At 48.4% G+C, this 22,750-nt stretch overlaps 1 protein-coding gene and 1 pseudogene across 1 annotated transcript in view; both read left to right on the top strand.

Annotated features, from left to right (window-relative positions):
* Window positions 1–22,750, top strand: part of LOC134949702 (surfeit locus protein 1) — a 359,947-nt gene that overhangs the window by 29,544 nt on the left and 307,653 nt on the right. Inside the window, exon 2 of the mRNA XM_063938459.1 lies at window positions 1,190–1,268. Within this exon, the coding sequence (XP_063794529.1) occupies window positions 1,190–1,268 (79 nt within the window). The remainder of the gene's footprint in view (window positions 1–1,189; window positions 1,269–22,750) is intronic.
* LOC134950179 (5S ribosomal RNA) lies at window positions 19,672–19,790 on the top strand (annotated as a pseudogene).

The following is a 22,750-nucleotide window of genomic DNA, read 5'->3' as shown; positions in this document are numbered from 1 at the left end:
GTCCTGTGCCAGTGCCTGCGGCCTTGGGGTTCCTGTTCACCTACGTGCACCCATATCGGTGTTGTGAGTAGCGGCTTTGCCGCACCTTGCGGCCTTGGCCGTGTTGTTCTCTCTCTTTTTGCTTTGACGTTTTCTGCGGAGGTTTCAGCCATCGTTGTTCTCCCCGAAATACGACGGTGTCGTGTTTGGCGTCTGAGCAGTGTCACTTTTGTTACAGTTTGTCTTGGTGGCCGCGCCGCACATACATTTGTTGTAGTGTTCAGTAGTTTCCCCTATCTCTGTGTTTCTGTCTTAGTTAGAGCTTACCTCTTGTTCTCTCTCCGTCTCGGGTTACGCCTTGTCTCCTATTAATACCGGGGGGCATCGGAGTTGGGCAGACCTAATCCGCCCTTCAAACGCGGCTGCCGTGGGCTTAAGAAAACAGTCTCGCAGGCGTAGACCGACCACGCGGGGGAGACAACGGAGTCTGGGGTTCCGTAGGGGTTGCTGCTGAACTCAGTTCTAATTGCAGCATCACGTTCCTGTACTTGGAGCTTATTCACCCTGTCTCTTGAGTACCAAGTACAGTGAGCGTAACAACAGATACATTAAGACATTATGCCTTGAATACCTTTGTCTCTCACGATGCTGAGTTTGGGCGAAGGATTCTCCTGAGCATCAGGAGCGTCCCCACCACTAAACTGCTTTGGGAAATCCCATTGTTATCCTGTGGACCCTCCCGGAGAAATATACATTATGGTAAGAACATACCATTGATAACGGTATTTCTCCTAAGTCCACAGTATCCACAGGGATCCCACCCTGACGCACCTGAATGAGGATCCTTCTACTCGCTAACCTCTTCCTCCTTGTATGGAAGGGTGTGCATGTGTGTTCTTATTGCCCGATTAGGGCTCTACAGGATGCTCCTGCCTAGTGCTTAGGAATACAACTGATTTGCCTGAGCCAGGGGGCGGGGATATATGGACGGGCCCGTTGCATGCTGGGAGGCCATAAAGCTTTGACTGATTGGTGCAAATCCGCTGTCGCTCCATCATATCCCATTGTTATCCTGTGGATCCTGTGTACTTAGGAGAAATACCGTCATCAACGGTAAGTTCTTACCATAACGTATGTTTTCTGATTGTCTACTGTCTGTAGATATATACAATGTATATGTGTAACTCCATATTGACTCTTTATTTTACAGTTTACCGGCCACGTGCCGCCCACCTGTCTATGGGCTGAATCTCAGCGACGGCATCTGAGGAACCATAAGCTGTATATAGGTAAAAAGCTACCAAATAAATATTGTTTGTAAAACTATTGCAGGAAATATTTTATCACGTCATATGTTTAATGACTGTAAACATAACTTTTCACCCCCAGATTCCCACAGATACCCTCTTATCGGGTGGTCTTCTGTTTGCCGGCGGCCGGGCTCCCGACGACCAGCATACTGTCGCCGGAATCCCGACCGCCGGCATACCACATCTTTTCTCCCTCTTGGGGGTCCATGCCCCCCTGGAGGGAGAATAAATAGTGTGGCACGCGTAGCGAGGCCGCAAGGGGCTCATTTGCTCTCGCCCAGCTGTCGGTATGCCGGCGATCGGGATTCCGGCGTCGGCATACCCTACTACACCCCTCTTATCATCTAGTGAGCCATACTGACATCAGTGCCTCCCCTAATGGCTAACTAGCTGGTAAGAGGGTTTAGTCAGTGACTTATGAGGAAATACAGATATCTACTATTATAATATAAAGTCTTAACTTTTTTGGAACTTTTAAACCGGTGTTGATTTTGTTCCTCTGCAGCAGCGTGAAGTGAGCGAGGCTTTTCTGTGATCACATTGCTGGAATCTCACTGGTTTATGCCCAAGAACATGTGATGCGGTCATTCTTCTCACACACGTGTGCTGACACTCAGTAGGGAGGTTAGGCTTGTTGCAATTACAAATGAATGAGGTGATTGCTCCACAGGAATACCATGGGGGTTTAGGTGATTTGTAATGAGCCGGGCACCAAACAGTTACAGCTTTTCGATCCCAGAATGCACCGAGTCCTCCTCACCTATAACCCAGCCCCAGGCCATTGTTTTGGTGCCGACAGCAGCTGGATGCACCTTTTTTACAGGAGACTGCTGTTGCCAGCGCTGACAGCGCCAAGTGGCCGATGGTACAACAGTGCTACAGCTACATCACTCCCACCGGCGCCACGACACTGGTGACCAGGTCCAGTGTTTCGGCGGGTGCCGGTAAAGCAAATGCCAGCTATCGTTTTTCTGGGCCCTGGACCACAGCTGGACAACGGGAATGTAAGTGGCGGTTCAAGGCGTCCAGAGTTGGAGGCACCGATTGCAGAAACCGGGTCGCTTGCGTCTTCCGCTATAGCACCAGGGCATATATATACTAGCACAGGGGGCGTTTGTAAGCTGATAGCCCTGGGGGGGAATATCAGCATAGGGGCGGTAGGCTTTCCCCGTTAGCCCCTTCCCCAGCCCAGGGTGTGATTCTTTAAGAGTTTAGAGCTTTTTACGAGGCAGCACTCAGTCTTCAAACAGCATAAACCTTGTATTAGGGCATATCAACGTTTCGGGGTCTCCCCCTTCATCAGGACTAATCCTGAGTGCTGCCTCGTTATTCCATGCTGATATCCATATGGGCTTTGTCCCTGGAGGAGGGCACCCTAGCAAGACCGTTCCCGTAACAGGGGCAGATCCAAGTGCCGGAGTTCAATTTTACATGTATGTGTGTGTGTGTGTATATGTATGTATGTATGTATGTGTGTGTATATGTATTGTAACACTGTAGGGGTGCAAGGCGCCTTTTCCTGGGGAATATTGCCGCACGCAGCAGTTGCATCAGAAAACGTGTCTCTCACACACAGATCCTGCAGCCTTCCCAGGCAGTCTGCCCATACTAATCAGGTTAGAAGCACTATAACACTCTTACACAGCTGAAACCCTGATTAGCCCTCTGTGAGGCCAAAGACCCGAACTGGGCCCAATGTCTAGAACTCGCCTTATCTCTCTCTCAGAGCCTTTACCCAGCTTTTACAGCAAACTGAAAAGGTTCAGACAAAACAAAAAGCATTTTTCCTAGAAGTTAACATTTTCTAAAACATGTAAGACAAGAACCTGGGACAAATATACCTGCCCTCAAACACTATCCCAGTGTTCTTGTCACATATCCCCCTCCCCTGTTTCGACCTAGGGGCCGGAACACTTGTAGCCCCCAAACAGAAGATGCGAGACAATGCATCTGCGTTGGCCAATTGTGTTCCCGGTCTATGTTCAACAGTAAACTTAAAATCCTGCAACGCTAGAAACCATCTAGTTACCCGAGCATTCTTGCCTCTATTTACATACATCCATTTTAAAGGGGCATGATCCGTCACTAGTCTGAATTGTCTACCCAAGAGGTAATATCTCAAGGTATCTAGTGCCCACTTAATGGCCAAAGCCTCCTTTTCCACAATGGCATACCTTTTTTCATGCTCATTGAGTTTCCTACTCAAATAAATGATAGGGTGTTCGTCCCCATCTCTGGTTTGGGACAGCACAGCACCTATCCCTACCTCTGAGGCATCTGTCTGTACCACAAATTCTTTTGAAAAATCTGGTGTTATCAACACCGGTTGTGAACACAAAGCCACTTTTAACGCTTGGAACGCCTTTTCTGCATCAGGGTTCCATTTCACCACATTTGACTGCTTCCCTTTGGTAAGGTCTGACAACGGCACCGCTGTGGTCGCAAAATTGGGAATAAACCGTCTATAGTACCCAGTAATTCCCAAAAAAGCCCTTACCTGTTTTTTATTCACTGGACGAGGCCAGTTTTGAATAGCATCAACTTTATTCAATTGGGGCCTAATCAGACCTCTGCCTATGGTGAAGCCCAAGTATTTGACCTCCTCCATTGCGAGGCAGCACTTCTTTGGGTTAGCAGTTAACCCTGCCTCTCTGATTGAGTCCAGTACTGCTTGTACTTTAACCAAATGGGACCCCCAGTCTTTACTGTGAATTACCACATCATCCAAATAGGCAGCTGCATATTTTCTATGGGGCCTCAAAATTTTATCCATCGCCCGTTGAAAGGTTGCTGGAGCCCCATGCAACCCAAAGGGTAACATCTTATACTGGTACAGCCCCTCCGGAACCGAAAAGGCTGTTTTTTCTTTGGCGCTATCAGATAATAAGAATTTACTTACCGATAATTCTATTTCTCGGAGTCCGTAGTGGATGCTGGGGTTCCTGAAAGGACCACAGGGGGATAGCGGCTCCGCAGGAGACAGGGCACAAAAAAGTAAAGCTTTACTAGGTCAGGTGGTGTGCACTGGCTCCTCCCCCCATGACCCTCCTCCAGACTCCAGTTAGGTACTGTGCCCGGACGAGCATACACAATAAGGGAGGCATTTTGAATCCCGGGTAAGACTCATACCAGCCACACCAATCACACCGTACAACTTGTGATCTAAACCCAGTTAACAGTATGACAACAGAAAGGGCCTCTTAAAGATGGCTCCTTAACAATAACCCGAATTAGTTAACAATAACTATGTACAAGTATTGCAGATAATCCGCACTTGGGATGGGCGCCCAGCATCCACTACGGACTCCGAGAAATAGAATTATCGGTAAGTAAATTCTTATTTTCTCTATCGTCCTAAGTGGATGCTGGGGTTCCTGAAAGGACCATGGGGATTATACCAAAGCTCCCAAACGGGCGGGAGAGTGCGGATGACTCTGCAGCACCGAATGAGAGAACTCCAGGTCCTCCTTTGCCAGGGTATCAAATTTGTAAAATTTTACAAACGTGTTCTCCCCCGACCACGTAGCTGCTCGGCAGAGTTGTAATGCCGAGACCCCTCGGGCAGCCGCCCAAGATGAGCCCACCTTCCTTGTGGAGTGGGCTTTTACAGTTTTAGGCTGTGGCAGGCCTGCCACAGAATGTGCAAGTTGAATTGTGTTACAAATCCAACGAGCAATCGACTGCTTAGAAGCAGGTGCGCCCAACTTGTTGGGTGCATACAATATAAACAGCGAGTCAGATTTTCTGACTCCAGCCGTCCTTGCAATGTATATTTTTAAGGCTCTGACAACGTCCAACAACTTGGAGTCCTCCAAGTCGCTAGTGGCCGCAGGCACCACAATAGGTTGGTTCAGATGAAATGCTGATACCACTTTAGGGAGAAAATGCGGACGAGTCCGCAGTTCTGCCCTATCCGAATGGAAGATTAGATAAGGACTTTTATAAGATAAAGCCGCCAATTCAGATACTCTCCTGGCAGAGGCCAGGGCTAGTAACATAGTTACTTTCAATGTGAGATATTTCAAATCCACCTTTTTCAATGGTTCAAACCAATGGGATTTGAGGAAATCTAAAACTACATTTAGATCCCACGGTGCCACCGGAGGCACCACAGGAGGCTGTATATGCAGTACTCCCTTGACAAAAGTCTGGACCTCAGGGACAGAGGCCAATTCTTTTTGGAAGAATATTGACAGGGCCGAAATTTGAACCTTAATGGATCCCAATTTGAGACCCATAGATAATCCTGATTGCAGGAAATGTAGGAAACGACCCAGTTGGAATTCCTCCGTCGGAACCCTCCGATCCTCGCACCACGCTACATATTTTCGCCAAATGCGGTGATAATGTTTCACGGTGACTTCCTTCCGTGCCTTAATCAAGGTAGGAATGACTTCTTCTGGAATGCCTTTCCCTTTTAGGATCTGGCGTTCAACCGCCATGCCGTCAAACGCAGCCGCGGTAAGTCTTGAAAAAGACAGGGACCCTGCTGTAGCAGGTCCCTTCTCAGAGGTAGAGGCCACGGTTCGTCCGTGAGCATCTCTTGAAGTTCCGGATACCAAGTCCTTCTCGGCCAATCCGGAACCACTAGTATTGTTCTTACTCTTCTTTGCCGTATGATCTTCAATACCTTTGGTATGAGCGGCAGAGGAGGAAACACATACACTGACTGGTACACCCAAGGAGTTACCAGTGCGTCCACAGCTATTGCCTGTGGATCTCTTGACCTGGCGCAATATTTGTCCAGTTTCTTGTTGAGGCGAGACGCCATCATGTCTACAATTGGTCTTTCCCAACGGTCTATTAACATGTTGAAGACTTCTGGATGTAGACCCCACTCTCCCGGATGAAGATCGTGTCTGCTGAGGAAGTCTGCTTCCCAGTTGTCCACGCCCGGGATGAACACTGCTGACAGTGCTATCACGTGATTCTCCGCCCAGCGAAGAATCTTGGCAGCTTCTGCCATTGCACTCCTGCTTCTTGTGCCGCCCTGCCTGTTTACATGGGCGACCGCCGTGATGTTGTCCGACTGAATCAACACCGGCTTTCCTTGCAGGAGAAGTTCCGCCTGGCTTAGAGCATTGTAGATTGCTCTTAGTTCCAGAATGTTTATGTGAAGAGACTTTTCCAGACTCGTCCATACTCCCTGGAAGTTTCTTCCTTGTGTGACTGCTCCCCAGCCTCTCAGGCTGGCGTCCGTGGTCACCAGGATCCAATCCTGAATGCCGAATCTGCGGCCTTCTAATAGGTGAGCCTTCTGCAACCACCACAGAAGTGACACCCTTGTCTTTGGTGACAGGGTTATTCGCAGGTGCATCTGCAGATGCGACCCTGACCATTTGTCCAACAGATCCCTTTGGAATATTCTTGCATGGAATCTGCCGAATGGAATTGCTTCGTAAGAAGCCACCATTTTTCCCAGGACTCTTGTGCATTGATGTACTGACACTTTTCCTGGTTTTAGGAGGTTCCTGACCAGATCGGATAACTCCTTGGCTTTTTCCTCTGGAAGGAAAACCTTTTTCTGAACCGTGTCCAGAATCATTCCTAGGAACAGCAGACGAGTTGTCGGGATTAAATGGGATTTTGGAATATTCAGAATCCACCCGTGTTGTCTTAGCACCTCTTGAGATAGTGCTAAAGCTGTCTCCAGCTGTTCTCTGGACCTTGCCCTTATTAGGAGATCGTCCAAGTATGGGATAACTAATACGCCTTTTCTTCGAAGAAGAATCATCATCTCGGCCATTACCTTGGTAAAGACCCGAGGCGCCGTGGACAATCCGAACGGCAGCGTCTGAAACTGATAGTGACAGTTTTGAACAATGAACCTGAGGTACCCCTGGTGTGCGGGGTAAATCGGAACGTGTAGATACGCATCCTTGATGTCCAAGGATACCATAAAGTCCCCTTCTTCCAGGTTCGCTATCACTGCTCTGAGTGACTCCATCTTGAACTTGAACTTTTTTATGTAGAGGTTCAAGGACTTCAGATTTAGAATAGGCCTTACCGAGCCATCCGGCTTCGGTACCACAAATAGAGTGGAATAATACCCTTTTCCTTGTTGTAATAGGGGTACTTTGACTATCACCTGCTGAGCGTACAGCTTGTGAATGGCTTCCAACACCCTCTCCCTTTCGGAAGAGACGGTTGGTAAGGCAGACTTCAGGAAACGATGAGGAGGATCCGTCTCTAATTCCAACCTGTACCCCTGAGATATTATCTGCAGGATCCAGGGGTCTACCTGCGAGTGAGCCCACTGCGCGCTGTAATTTTTGAGACGGCCCCCCACTGTCCCCGAGTCCGCTTGAGAGGCCCCAGCGTCATGCTGAGGTTTTTGCAGGAGCCGGGGAGGGCTTCTGTTCCTGGGAAGGAGCTGCCTGTTGGTGTCTCTTCCCTCTTCCTCTGCCTCGTGGCAGGTACGACAAGCCCTTTGCTCTCTTATTTTTGTAGGAGCGAAAAGGCTGCGGTTGAAAGGTCGGTGCCTTTCTCTGTTGGGGAGTGACTTGAGGTAAAAAAGTGGATTTCCCGGCAGTAGCCGTGGCCACCAAGTCTGATAGACCAACTCCAAATAACTCCTCCCCTTTATACGGCAAAACCTCCATGTGACGTTTTGAATCCGCATCGCCTGTCCACTGTCGTGTCCATAAGGCTCTTCTGGCTGAAATGGACATAGCACTCACCCGAGATGCCAGTGTGCAAATATCCCTCTGTGCATCACGCATATAGATAAATGCATCCTTTATTTGTTCTAACGACAGTAAAACATTGTCCCTATCTAGGGTATCAATATTTTCAATCAGGGATTCTGACCAAACTACTCCAGCACTGCACATCCAGGCAGTTGCTATAGCTGGTCGTAGTATAACACCTGCATGTGTGTATATATTCTTTTGAATAACTTCCATCTTTCTATCTGATGGATCCTTAAGTGCGGCCGTCTCAGGAGAGGGTAACGCCACTTGTTTGGATAAGCGTGTGAGCGCCTTGTCCACCTTAGGGGGTGTTTCCCAGCGCGCCCTAACCTCTGGCGGGAAAGGGTATAATGCCAATAACTTTTTTGAAATTATCAACTTTTTATCAGGAGCAACCCACGCTTCATCACACACGTCATTTAATTCTTCTGATTCAGGAAAAACTGTTTGTAGTTTTTTCACACCATACATAATACCCTGTTTTACGGTATCTGTAGTATCAGCTAAATGTAACGTCTCCTTCATTGCCAAAATCATATAACGTGTGGCCCTACTGGAAAATACGTTTGAATTTCTACCGTCGTCACTGGAATCAGTGCCCGTGTCTGGGTCTGTGTCGACCGACTGAGGCAAAGGGCGTTTTACAGCCCCTGACGGTGTTTGAGGCGCCTGGACAGGCATTAATTGATTGTCCGGCCGCCTCATGTCCTCAACTGACTGTTTAAGGGAAGATAAACCATCACGTAATTCCACAAATAAAGGCATCCATTCTGGTGTCGACCCCCTGGGGGGTGACATCTGCATATTTGGCAATTGCTCCGCCTCCACACCAATATCGTCCTCATACATGTCGACACCACGTACCGACACACACCGCAAACTCACAGGGAATGCTCTAATGAAGACAGGACCCACTAGCCCTTTTGGGGAGACAGAGGGAGAGTCTGCCAGCACACACCACAAAGCGCTATATATACAAGGGATATCCTTATATTAAGTGCTCCCTTATAGCTGCTTTAATATATATATATATAGCCATTAATGTGCCCCCCCTCTCTGTTTTACCCTGTTTCTGTAGTGCAGTGCAGGGGAGAGACCTGGGAGCCGTTCTGACCAGCGGAGCTGTGACAGAAAATGGCGCCGTGTGCTGAGGAGATAGGCCCCGCCCCTTTTTCGGCGGGTTCTTCTCCCGCTATTTTTCCAGTCAGGCAGGGGTTAAATATCTCCATATAGCCCCTATGGGCTATATGTGAGGTATTTTTAGCCTTGTATAAGGTTTATATTTGCCTCTCAGAGCGCCCCCCCCCAGCGCTCTGCACCCTCAGTGACTGCCCAGTGAAGTGTGCTGAGAGGAAAATGGCGCACAGCTGCAGTGCTGTGCGCTACCTTATGAAGACTGAGGAGTCTTCAGCCGCCGGTTTCCGGACCTCTTCACGCTTCAGCATCTGCAAGGGGGTCGGCGGCGCGGCTCCGGGACCGGACTCCACGGCTGGGCCTGTGTTCGATCCCTCTGGAGCTAATGGTGTCCAGTAGCCAAGCAGCAAATCCACTCTGCATGCAGGTGAGTTTACTACTTTCCCCCTAAGTCCCACGTTGCAGTGATCCTGTTGCCAGCAGGACTCACTGTAAAGAAAAAAACCTAAACTAAACTTTCTCTAAGCAGCTCTTTAGGAGAGCCACCTAGATTGCACCCTTCTCGTTCGGGCACAAAATCTAACTGGAGTCTGGAGGAGGGTCATGGGGGGAGGAGCCAGTGCACACCACCTGACCTAGTAAAGCTTTACTTTTTTGTGCCCTGTCTCCTGCGGAGCCGCTATCCCCCTGTGGTCCTTTCAGGAACCCCAGCATCCACTTAGGACGATAGAGAAAAAGGTATTTGCCAGTAACCTTTGGTCAGGTCCAATGTGGTGAGAAACCTGGCTGTTCCCAGCCTTTCTACAAGCTCATCCACACGGGGCATGGGGTATGCGTCAAACTTGGACACCTCATTTAACTTACGAAAGTCATTACAGAAGCGTATGCTACCGTCGGGCTTCGGGATGAGCACTATGGGACTGGACCACTCACTGTTAGACTCCTCTATGACTCCAAGTTCTAACATGGTTTTAACTTCTTTAGAAATAGCTTCTCGCTGAGCTTCAGGAATCCTATAGGGCTTTAAATGAACCCTGACCCCTGGTTCTGTGACAATGTCATGTTTTATTATGGTCGTTCGGCCAGGCAGCTCTGAAAATACCTCCCTATTTTGGATGAGAAATTCTTTAACCTGATTGTTCTGATCAGCTGACAATGTCTCTGACACCTTCACTGCGGGAAGCAACCGGGGTGAAGACACCGAAGGGCAAGGCTCCGCTGACAGAGACAACCTATCTTTCCAGGGTTTGATTAAGTTAACATGGTAGATCTGTTCGGGTTTTCTCTTTCCCGGCTGGTATACTTTGTAATTAACCTCATTCACTTTTTCCCTAATCTCAAATGGACCCTGCCATTTAGCTAGGAATTTGCTTTCCACAGTGGGTACCAAAACAAGAACTCTATCTCCAGGAGCAAATTCCCGTATCTTGGCACTCCGGTTATAGACCCTCTGTTGAGCACTTTGGGCCTGTTCCATGTGCTCTCTGACAACAGGTACCACGGCTGCAATCCTATCCTGCATTTGTGTTACATGCTCAATAACGCTTCTATAAGGAGTGGGCTGTCCTTCCCACGTCTCTTTGGCAATATCCAACAGCCCTCTGGGGTGTCTACCATACAACAAATCAAATGGAGAAAACCCCGTAGAGGACTGAGGAACTTCTCTGATGGCCATTAACAAGTAGGGCAACAAACAATCCCAGTTTTTCCCATCTCTCTCAACAACCTTTTTTAACATACTTTTTAATGTTTTATTAAACCTTTCCACCAACCCGTCAGTTTGGGGATGGTAGATGGACGTCCTGAGGTGAGTGACCTTAAATAACTTGCACAATTCTTTCATGATCCTTGACATAAATGGAGTACCTTGGTCAGTCAAAATTTCTTTTGGTATTCCCACTCTACTAAATACCTGCACCAGCTCCCTAGCTATCGCCTTGGTTGTGATAGTGCGTAAAGGGACAGCCTCAGGATATCGAGTGGCATAGTCCATAATTACCAGGATATACTGATGGCCCCGAGCAGACTTTAACAAGGGCCCCACGAGATCCATGGCTATTCTGTCAAACGGGACCTCTATAATAGGCATGGGAACTAGTGGGCTCCTGAAATGGGGTCTAGGGGCATGATACTGGCATTCAGGACAGGAAGAACAATATTCAGACACTTCTTTATAAACCCCTGGCCAAAAGAACCTTTGTAAAACTCTTTCAGTGGTTTTTTCTGCCCCTAAATGTCCTGCGGTAACGTGACTATGAGCTAAATCTAGTACCGTTCTCCGATAAGGCTGGGGAACTACCAACTGTTCCACCACATCCTCACCCCTTTTGACAATGTGGTACAAGAGCTCATTACAGATGGCCATGTGGGGATACGTAACCCTGTCACCTGGTACCACAGGTTCCCCATTAACAATCTTAACATTCTCTCTAGCCTTTATTAAGGTAGGATCCTTTAACTGTTCAGACGCAAACAGATCCTTCTTTACCTCCAGGTCAGGCACGCTTTCAGTTCTAACTACTATGTCTCTGTTCCCAGCAAGAGGGTCCTCACTGGACTCCCCATCTGTCACTTCCCCAGCCAAACTAGCAAAAGGCAAAGGGCCAGAAAGTTCCGAAGACCCACGTACATCCATAAAATCACCGGTATTATCAACTGGCTTTTTACTTCTCACATCTGTAGATAACCGTGATTCCCACAGTTTCCAAAAATGAGGAAAATCCCTCCCTATTATGGCCTCATGCACCAAGGTAGGGACCAGTCCCACTTTAACTATTGCTGACCCACAACAAGTTTCTATATTCACCTCAGCAGTGGCATAATGTTGGGTATCCCCATGTATGCAAGTTACCCCAATAGGTATTTGCTGGACCTTTAAGGGGTTCACTAACCCAGCTTTCACGAGGGTAACTAAACTTCCTGAATCTAGCAAGGCCTCTACCCGGTTACCCTCTAAGAACACATCACACATTTGTTTTTCCAGCTCAGGTGAAGGTACCACAGTACAGGCTAACCTAGCAAAGAAAGACATTCTGCGACATTCAAAGGCAGCATCACATTGCATGGGTTCTTGCGTGACTGGGCAATTGGCAATAACATGACCTGGCATACCACACCTAAAACATTTAATCACACGATTATCAACCCGTTTGGGCAGCATAGACCGTTCTAGCCCCATTGGCCTGTTTCCAGGGCCAGTGTTTACAGTCTCTCCAGCCTTGCGTTCTCTTAACCGCCCAGCAACGTTTTCCCACGGAACAGTCTTACCAGTCTTTACTGAAGGGCGCTGTCGAGGATCTATGGGTTGCTGGGTGGTCATCAGTAGTTCCTCTGCTGCCAAATACCTCTCTACCATGTCCACTAATTGGTCAGCAGTACCCGGGTTTCCATGGCTCACCCACTTGCGCAGGACCATGGGCAAAGATCTCAAGTAGCGGTCCATGACGACTCTTTCCACCATCTGGGGACCAGTTAATGTCTCTGGCTGTAGCCATTTTTTTGTTAGCTGAATAAGGTCGTGCATCTGGGAGCGCGGAGGCTTCTCCATGGCGTACAGCCAACGGTGCACCCGTTGTGCTCGTACTGACAGTGTGACTCCCAGGCGGGTCAGGATCTCAGTCTTTAGTTTATCATAGTCCCGAGCCTCAGCAGGGCTTAAATCAAAGTAAGCTTTTTGGGGCTCACCTGACAGGAAAGGTGCCAGCAGACTGGCCCACTGTGCTTTCGGCCAGTTCTCACGCTCGGCAGTCCTTTCAAACGTGGTCAGATAGGCCTCCACATCATCAGCCTCTGTCATTTTCTGCAGGAAGTGACTGGCCCGTATAGAACTAGAGCTGGTTGGAGCACTGACGGCCACATCTCCAACCCGAGCTGCAAGTCTCTGCACCACTTCTGCTAAGGCCTCTCTATCCTGACGCTGTTGCCTGTAAAGTTCATCAACAACTGCCTGCTGTTGTCTCTTATTTTCCTCCATTGCCACCTGCTGCTGTCTGTTGGCCTCCTGCTGTAGTCTCCAATTTTCCTCCATTGCCACCTGCTGTTGTCTCCTATTTTCCTCCATTGCCACCTGCTGCTGTCGGTTGGCCTCCTGCTGAGCCGCTGTAGCTTGCAGCAAGGCTTTAAGCAGATCCTCCATGTCGACAGATTTTTCAGGCGGCTTTGTAGCTGCTTTCACCCAGGACATATATCAAACCCTCAGGGGTGAGTCTCAGTAACTTCACACTGGGCTGTATCTGCATAAACCACCGTTTTCTGCAGGCCTCACAAAGCTGCTGCTTTCACTTATGCGCAGAACGGTGTGCCCGCATTCTCCACCAAGTTGTAACACTGTAGGGGTGCAAGGCGCCTTTTCCTGGGGAATATGGCCGCACGCAGCAGTTGCATCAGAAAACGTGTCTCTCACACACAGATCCTGCAGCCTTCCCAGGCAGTCTGCCCATACTAATCAGGTTAGAAGCACTATAACACTCTTACACAGCTGAAACCCTGATTAGCCCTCTGTGAGGCCAAAGACCCGAACTGGGCCCAATGTCTAGAACTCGCCTTATCTCTCTCTCAGAGCCTTTACCCAGCTTTTACAGCAAACTGAAAAGGTTCAGACAAAACAAAAAGCATTTTTCCTAGAAGTTAACATTTTCTAAAACATGTAAGACAAGAACCTGGGACAAATATACCTGCCCTCAAACACTATCCCAGTGTTCTTGTCACAGTATGTATGTATGTATGTATGTGTATGTGTGTATGTGTGTGTGTATATGTATGTGTGTGTGTATATGTATGTATGTGTGTGTGTGTATATGTATGTATGTGTGTGTATATGTATGTGTGTATGTGTGTGTGTGTATATATATATGTATGTGTGTGTGTATATATATATGTATATATGTGTGTGTGTGTATATGTATGTATGTGTGTATATGTGTGTGTGTGTGTGTATATATATGTATGTATGTGTGTGTGTATATATATATGTATATATATGTGTGTGTGTGTGTGTGTATGTGTGTGTGTGTGTGTGTGTATATATATATGTATGTATGTGTGTGTATATATATGTGTGTGTGTGTGTGTGTGTGTATGTATATATATATATATATACAGGTTGAGTATCCCTTATCCAAAATGCTTGGGACCAGACGTATTTTGGATATCGGATTTTTCCGTATTTTGGAATAATTGCATACCATAATGAGATATGCTGGTGATGGGACCAAAATCTAAGCACAGAATGTATTTATGTTACATATACACCTTATACACACAGCCTGAAGGCAATTTTAGCCAATATTTTTTATAACTTTGTGCATTAAACAAAGTGTTTCTACATTCACACAATTCATTTATGTTTCATATACACCTTATACACACAGCCTGAAGGTCATTTAATACAATATTTTTAATAACTTTGTGTATTAAACAAAGTTTGTGTACATTGAGCCATCAAAAAACAAAGGTTTCACTATCTCGCACTCACTCAAAAAGGTCCGTATTTCGGAATATTCCGTATTTCGGAATATTGGATATGGGATACTCAACCTGTATATATATAAAATAAAAAAAATAAAAAATTAGGCCAATGCACGGAAGCCTGCAAACCGCTCACCAGAAGACCACTCTAAATCACTGAACAAATTTGTGAGTGTCCAAGTTCCATATGTAAACGCTGATTGTACTGGCCATGGAACCCGGAGATTATATGGTATCCCTGGATACACAAGATGCTTATCTGTATATACCTATTGCCATATCTGCGGTTTGCTATTGGCAACCTTCATTATCAGTTCCAGGCTCTGCCGTTTGGACTGGCCACGGCCCCTCGAATCTTCACCAAGGTTATGGCCGTGATGACTGCTTATCTGCGTCGTCAGGGAATCAAGATCCTGCCGTATCTGGACGACTTGCTGATCCTGGCGAACTCCCAAGATTTCCTCCTCAGTCATCTGCAACGGACTGTACGCTTCTTACAAGTCCACGGGTGGCTCGTCAACTGGAATAAGTCCTCGCTGATCCCTGCTCGGAGCATGGTGCACCTGGGGGCACTGCTGGACACACACAGCCAAAGACTGTTTCTGTCTCCAGAGAAAGTCCTGAAACTTCAGGACAGGATCAGATACTTCCTCTCTCGCCCAAGAGTGTCGATACTCATCGATGCAAGTACTAGGCCTCATGGTGTTGGCTTTCGACATGGTAGAGTACACTCAATTTCATTCCTGCCCTCTACAGAGGTTAATCCTTTCCAAGTGGGATGGCCTGCCTCATCGGATCAGGTCTCAAATGATCTATTTGACTCCGGAGGTTCGTCTGTCACTGAGCAAGTGGCTACAGGACCAACAGTTGAGCAGGGGCCGTCCCTTCTGGATCCCCAACTGCGTCCTACTGACTAGGGACACCAGTCTGAGGGGTTGGGGCACAGTGTTAGAGCAATACTCACTCCAGGGTCGGTGGACCAAGGAGGAGTCTCTCCTCCCAATAAACATTCTGGAATTGCGGGCAGTGTTCAATGCTTTGACTCTTGCCCTGCCTCTGATACAGAACAGGCCTGTTCGCCCTGCCTCTGATACAGAACAGGCCTGTTCAAGTACAATCTGACAACACCACCACGGTGGCGTACATAAACCATCAAGACGGCACTCAAAGCCGCATGGCAATGATGGAAGTGTCAAAAATCCTTTGTTGGGCAGAACGCCATCTGCCAGCAATATCGGCGGTGTTCATTCCGGGAGTCCTCAACTAGGAAGCGGATTGCCTCAGTTGTCAGGACGTACATGCCGGGGAGTGTAGTCTTCATCAGGAAGTCTGTAGACCTGATGGCGTCCCGACACAATCACAAAGTTCCAGTCTTTGGATCAAGAACAAGGGATCCTCAAGAAGCGTTCGTGGATGCACTGGCAAGTCCATGAAACTTCGACTGCACTACTTGTTCCCTCCAGTGTCACTTCTGCCCAGGGTACGACGGAAGTTCAAGCAAGAAGGAGGAATACTACTTCTAGTCGCTCCAGCGTGGCCTAGATGGCATTAGTTCTCAGACCTGCAGGATCTAACGATAGAGCGTCCTCTTCTACTCCCTCAATGCCCAGACATCCTCGTTCAGGGCCCTTGTGTCTACCCTGACTGGATACGGTTGTTAGGTCGACCACTGAAGGTCGACATGGTCAATAGGTCAACATGGTGATTAGGTCGACATGTACTAGGTCAACAGGTCAAAAGGTTGACATGAGTTTTTCACTTTATTTTTCGGACCTTTTCATACTTGACGATCCACGTGGACTACAATTGGGAATGGTCACCTTGTCCGATGCATTGCGAGCGAACACGGGGCACTAATTGGGGTTCCCTGTCACTTAACGAAGAAAATGACACCAAAAAAAGTCCAAAACCCCATGTCCACCTTTTTTAATATGTCGACCTAATTACCATGTTGACATAGTACACATCAACCTAATAACCATGTTGACATATTGTCCCTGTCGACCTAATGCATGTCGACCTTCCATGATCGACCTAAGTTGAGGCGACCCAACAACCCATACCCACCTGGACCTGGCCAGACTGGCTTTGATGGCGTGGCTCTTGAAGCTTCACTCCTGAGGGCCAAAGGATTCTCTGAGGCGGTTATCCAAACTATGCTATAGGCCCGCAAACTGGCTTCTGCACGGATTTATTACAGGGTCTGGAATTCTTACTTCACCTTGTGTGCGGCTAAGAATTAAGTTACTTCCAGACTTCTGGCTTTTTTGCAGCAAGGCCTGGATTTAAGACTTCATCTGGCCTCCCTCAAGGTTCACATATTTGCCTTGTTGGTGTGGTCTATACCTGACGTTCATATATTCACTCAGGGCGTACTGCAGATTCAGCCTCCCTATTTCCCTCCTGTGGCTCCATAGGATCTGTCTGTTGTCCTGAATGCCCTGCAAGAGTCTCCATTTGAACCTCTTGAATCAGTGGACCTTAAATCGCTCACAGCCAAGGTCCTGTTTCTGCTGGCTATTGCGTCTGCTAGAAGGGTGTCAGACTTAGGCACTTTGTCCTGTCGCCCCCCCTCTTTTTGATATTTCGTGATCCAGCAGTTCTTAGAACTCGCCCTGGTTATTACCTATGTGGTATCATCTTTTCACCTTAATCAAGAGATTGTGGTTCCAGCCTTCATCTTTTCTGAATTGCCCCCCAAAGAGCGATCTTTGGATGAGGTACGGGCACTCCGTATATATGTGGAGAGTACTGCCTATGTCCGTAGGTCAGAATACCCTCTTTGTACTGTTTGGTTTCCACAAACGTGGCTGGCCTGCGAATAAGCAAACCTTGGCCAGATGGATCAGAATGGTGATTGCACAAGCTTATGCGCAGGCTAGGCTCCCGGCTCCTGCTGCTAATAAAGCCTATTTTACTCTCTCTGTTGGACCCTCTTGGGCGGCCCGTCGTGACGTGTCCGCAGAACAATCGTGCAAGGCGGTTACGTGGTCCTCCATGAACACGTTTATTAGGTTCTATGCCTTTGATACTTCCGCCTCCCAGGATGCCGGGTTCTTATCCCCGCTAAGGTGCATCCCCTCCCTTGAGGAACTGCTTCAGGACATCCCTGATGTATTCCCTGTGGAACACAGTGTACCTTGCTGCAGAAAAGGAGATTTACGGTAGACTTACCATGGTTAAATCTTTCTGCGAGGTACACTGGGTTCCACAGGGCGCCCACCCTGACGCACTTAGCTTCTTTAGGTTTGTATGGCATTAGCTGCTAGTCCCTTCTCATGTCGTGAGAATGTGGTTCTATGTAACTAACATCTGCCTTCTCTTTTACCTGCTTCTGCATTGGATTGGTTAACAAAACCGAGCTCACAGTGCCTGTAAACGGGGTTATAGAGGAGTCCCGGCAGTGCATCCTGGGACAGTCTAAAGCTTTAGCCTGTTGGTGCCTCTGGATCAAGATCCATCTCTACACCCCAATGTATTCTCTGTGGAACCCAGTGTACCTTGCAGAAAGAGATTTAACCATGGTTAGTCTACCATAAATCTCCTTTTTTCACTAAGGCAGGGGTGGCCAAACAGTCGATCGATCGCGGACATGCGACCAGTCGATCGCGATCCGCCGCTCAGCCACCCGAAGCCGCGCCTCTCCTGCCTGCCGCTCTGCCTCCTCAGTCTGGTCTGCGGCAGTGACGGCCGAGTGTATAGCTCAAATCAGGTGCCGGTTCGTTAGCCAATGAGAGCTCGCGGACCGGCGCCTGATTTGAGCTATACACGCTGCCGTCACCGCCGGAGATTAGACTGAGAAGCAGGGCGGCAGGCAGGAGAAGCGCGCGCTGCGCTCTCCACTCCGGTGAGCTTTACTATGGGGGCGTATCTGGCATTGTGGGCACATGGCTCAGTGGGGGCATATCTGTCAATGTGGGGCATATCTGGCACTGTGGGGTCATATGTGGCACTGGGGGCATATCTGGCTCTGCGGGCACATGGCACTGTGGGGGCATATCTGGCACTGTGGGCACATGGCACTGTGGGGGCATATCTGTAATCTGGCGCTGTGGGGGCATATCTGGCACCGTGGGCACATGGCACTGTGGGGGCATATCTGGCACTGTGGGGGCATATCTGGCACTGTGGGCACATGGCACTGTGGGGGCATGTGTATCTGGCACTGTGGGGGCATATGTGTTTGAGGTTTTTACCTGTGGGGGCCAATGTGTTATTTCGTGTGAGGCAGTCATTACACTCTGTGCAGCAAGGCTACGTCCCTTTTTTTTTTATACCACGCCCACTTTTTGTTATGCCACGCCCCTTTTTTTGCACTCCTAGGTAGATCACAAAAACTTTTTAGCTTTCAAAGTAGATCGCCGACTCCAAAAGTCTGGCCGCCCCTGCACTAAGGGTTATGTTGTACCTCACATTTTTACTTGTAATTTGTGAGTGATGTCACATTTGCATATTATTGTTATGGTTGCACTTTGCATGTGTGTTTAATTATGTCCAAAGGCACGGCCTCTAAGGACAAGGTGGAGTCTGGGGCACCTGTGTTGGTTTCTTGCAGGACCTGCTCAGTCAAGTTAGATGTGCAGGATTTTATGCAAGATGGTCTCTGTTTGAGGTGTTATGCTGCACCATCGCTCAGTATGGTGACTCCAGCACCTGTACTAGAACTACCATGGGTGGCTTCTTTGTTTCAGGTTATGACTCAGTTAGTAGAACGCTTGCCTGTGCCTACTCTACAACAGGGGTTAACCTCATCAGTCTCGGGCTTCGTTGTTGGCCCCCCTGTGCAAACCTCCTTGGATGGCCATGTTTTCACAGTCTGTCCAGAGTCTAGCTCAGATGTCAGTCGCCTTTAAAGATATGTTACAGAGCGATAGACCAGGGGCCGCTAAAGCGCTCAGATGAGTTACACCCTCATCTCAGTCGGCGCAGGCCTCTGATTCTGAGTCTGATCAGGAGAAAGACGATGCCTTAGACTTTGGTTCTTGTCCAGAACAGCGTACTAAGGTGGATTTTCCTGCCTTAGTCAGGGCAGTCAAAGCTATACCCTAACCCTTGGCATAGAGGAGGAGGAACTAGCTTCTTGGCCTAAGACCTACAGCCACACCACACTTGACATTCCCAATCTCATCTGATCTTGGAAGCTAAGCAGTGTTGGGCCTGGTTAGCATTTGGATGGGAGACCACCTAAGAGTACCATGTGCTGTTTGTCACGACAAGAGAGTCATTAAGGCAGAGTTCCCTCAGTCAGATCAGCTCACTGAGCTCATTTGTGAGGCCTGGAGTACTCCTAACCAGAAGTTTCAGTTACAAAAAAAGCTGGCTTCTATATATCCTCTCCCAGAGGGAGAATGTACGAAGTGGGAAGTTCCCCGCTCTGTAGACGCTCACGTAGCTCAGCTAGTGAAGAGCTCTACATTGCCCATACCTTCTACATCCTCTGTTAAGGATGCAACGGATAGGAAAATAGAGATTTCCCTCAGAACCATTTTCCTCTCAGGCAGGTGTTATTACTCGCCCAGTCATGGCTACTGCTTGGGTAGCAAAAGCCATTGAGGGCTGGGTAGAAGCACTGGAAGACAGTGTTTCTGCAAAGGCTACCTGGAAACAGATGTCCTATTTCTCTTATTAAAGAGGCAGCCTCATATATTGGGGAAGCAGCCATGGATACAGGAATATTTACTTCCAAGGTATCAGCAACTTCTATAGCTGCTAGAAGGGTGCTCTGGCTACGCTCTTGGAGGGCGGACTCCAATTCCAAGAAAGTATTGGAATGATTGCCTTTTACAGGAGAGATTTTGTTTGGCTCTGGGCTAGACAAACTATTAGCCACTGTAGTAGCTTCCAAAACAGCCTCCCTGCCTTTGATTGCAGCTTCTAAAACCAAGGCATCATCCTTTTCGGCCTCTGGGAAAAGCCAAAGGGCAAGCTTTTCCCAATAAGTCTAGTTCCCATAAGGGTAAGCCAAGAACAAAGCAATCTTGGGCTTCCAGACATCCGGTTTCAGGACAAGATGACAAACCCTCTGCCTGACTGAATGGGCCTCCTTCTGGGAGACCCCAGAGTGGGAGGCCGATTTCGTCACTTTGCAGAGGCCTGGCGTCAGACTACCATAGACACCTGGGTGCAGGAAGTGGTCTCTCACGAATACATTCTCACCTTTCAGAGACGTCCTCCGCAGCACTTTTGTTGTACGGCACCTCCTGAAGATCCTCTCAGGACATTGGCTCTGCAACAGGCCGTTCATGCCCTTCTACAGTCAGTAGTTATAATGGCAGTTCCATCACTTCAACAACGGACAGGGTTTTACTCCACGCTGTTCCTGGTGTGCAAACCAAATGGATCTTTTTGACCCATACTCCACCTCAAGGCTCAACAAGTTTGTCTGAGTACCCAGGTTTTGCATGGAAACCCCCCGTTCCATTGTACTGGCATTGGAACCTGGGGATTTTATGGCTTCCCTGGACATTCAGGACGCATACCTGCATGTACCTATCAATGCCACCCATTAGCGTTACATCAGGTTTGCCATTCTACAACAGCATTATCAGTTTCGGGCGCTGCCCTTCTGACTCTCTATGGCTCCTCAGGTGTTTACCAAGATGATTGCAGTCATGGCTCCACATCTCAGATGTCAGGGAATCCGGATTTTCCACTACCTAGACTACCTACTGATCCGGGCTCGGTCTCCGGAGGGTCTGCAACAGCATCTTCGTTTCAGTACTGCGTGTCTGCAGGTGCACAGTTGAATTAGCAACCGTAAGAAATCCTCCCTGGCTGCGTCTCAAGGAATATTACATCTAGGAGCCATCCTAGATTCTCAGGCTCAGAGGATTTTTCTGCCAGCAGACAAGATAATGGTACTCCACTCTCATCTGTGCAGTTTTCTTCAGTGCTGGCGAGTGTCCATACACTCATCCATGCAAGTCCTGGCGTCCACGGTCTCCACCTTCGACACTGGAATATGCCCAATTTCATTCCAGATCTCTGCAGGAAATCAGTACTAAATGCTGCCGGCAGGAATCCTGGCGGTTGAAATACCAACGCCGGAATACCGACCACATAATCCCGACAGGGGTGGCAAGCGGAACGCAGCCCCTTGCGGGCTCGCTTCGCTCGCCATGCTGCGGGCACGGTATTATATTCTCCCTCTATGGGTGTCGTGGACACCCACGGAGGGAGAATATGTCGGGATTGTGGCGGCCGAGATTCCGGTGTCAGTATTTCGACCGCCGGGATTCCGGCCGGCGGCATCTTGACCGCATCCCCTCTGCAGCACCTGATTTTGTCACGATAGAATGGACAGCATCATCTTCTCAGAGGCCAGACAATTGTGTTGTCTCGAGAGGTTCGGCTGTCGCTCTTGTGGTGGCTTCAGACATCCCACTTGAACAAGGGCCGTCCATTTTGGATCTTGGATTGGGTACTACTCACCACTGATGCCAATCTCCGGAGGTGGGGAGCAGTGACCAGCCAACAATCCCTGCAGGGACATTGGACAGTCCTCGAGAGTCGCCTGCCCATCAACTTACTGGAACTCAGGGCAGTGTTCAGGACACTGGGGGTAATTCCAAGTTGATCGCAGCAGGATTTTTTTTAGCAATTGGGCAAAACCATGTGCACTGCAGGGGAGGCAGATATAACATGTGCAGAGAGAGTTAGATTTGGGTGGGGTGTGTGTTCAATCTGCAATCTAATTTGCAGTGTTAAAATAAAGCAGCCAGTATTTACCTTGCACAGAAACAAAATAACCCACCCAATTCTAACTCTTTCTGCACATGTTATATCTGCCTCCCCTGCAGTGCACATGGTTTTGCCCAATTGCTAAAAAAAATCCTGCTGCGATCAACTTGGAATTACCCCCACTGTCGGGTGCAGGACCTTTATTTCATGGTCGACCAGTGCAGGTCCAATCCAACAACGTGACTACAGTAGCTTACCTCAACAACCAGGGAAGTACGAAAAGTTTAGCCACCATGAGAGAGGTGACGTGACGCACATCCTCACGTGGGCAGTACGTCATCTTTCCACAATGTCAGCAGTGTTCATCCCGGGAGTTCTCAATTGGAAAGTGGACTACCTAAGTCGACAGGACATACATTCTGGAGAGTGGGCTCTACATCCAGAGGTCTTTCAGGATCTAGTGGATAGGTGGAGTCGTCCAGAAATGGA

The sequence above is a fragment of the Pseudophryne corroboree genome, chromosome 8, assembly GCF_028390025.1.
Source record: "Pseudophryne corroboree isolate aPseCor3 chromosome 8, aPseCor3.hap2, whole genome shotgun sequence".
In the NCBI taxonomy this organism is placed as follows: domain Eukaryota; kingdom Metazoa; phylum Chordata; class Amphibia; order Anura; family Myobatrachidae; genus Pseudophryne; species Pseudophryne corroboree.
The sequence above is the reverse complement of the archived record's forward strand: the minus strand, read 5'-3'. Positions and strand labels throughout refer to the sequence as shown.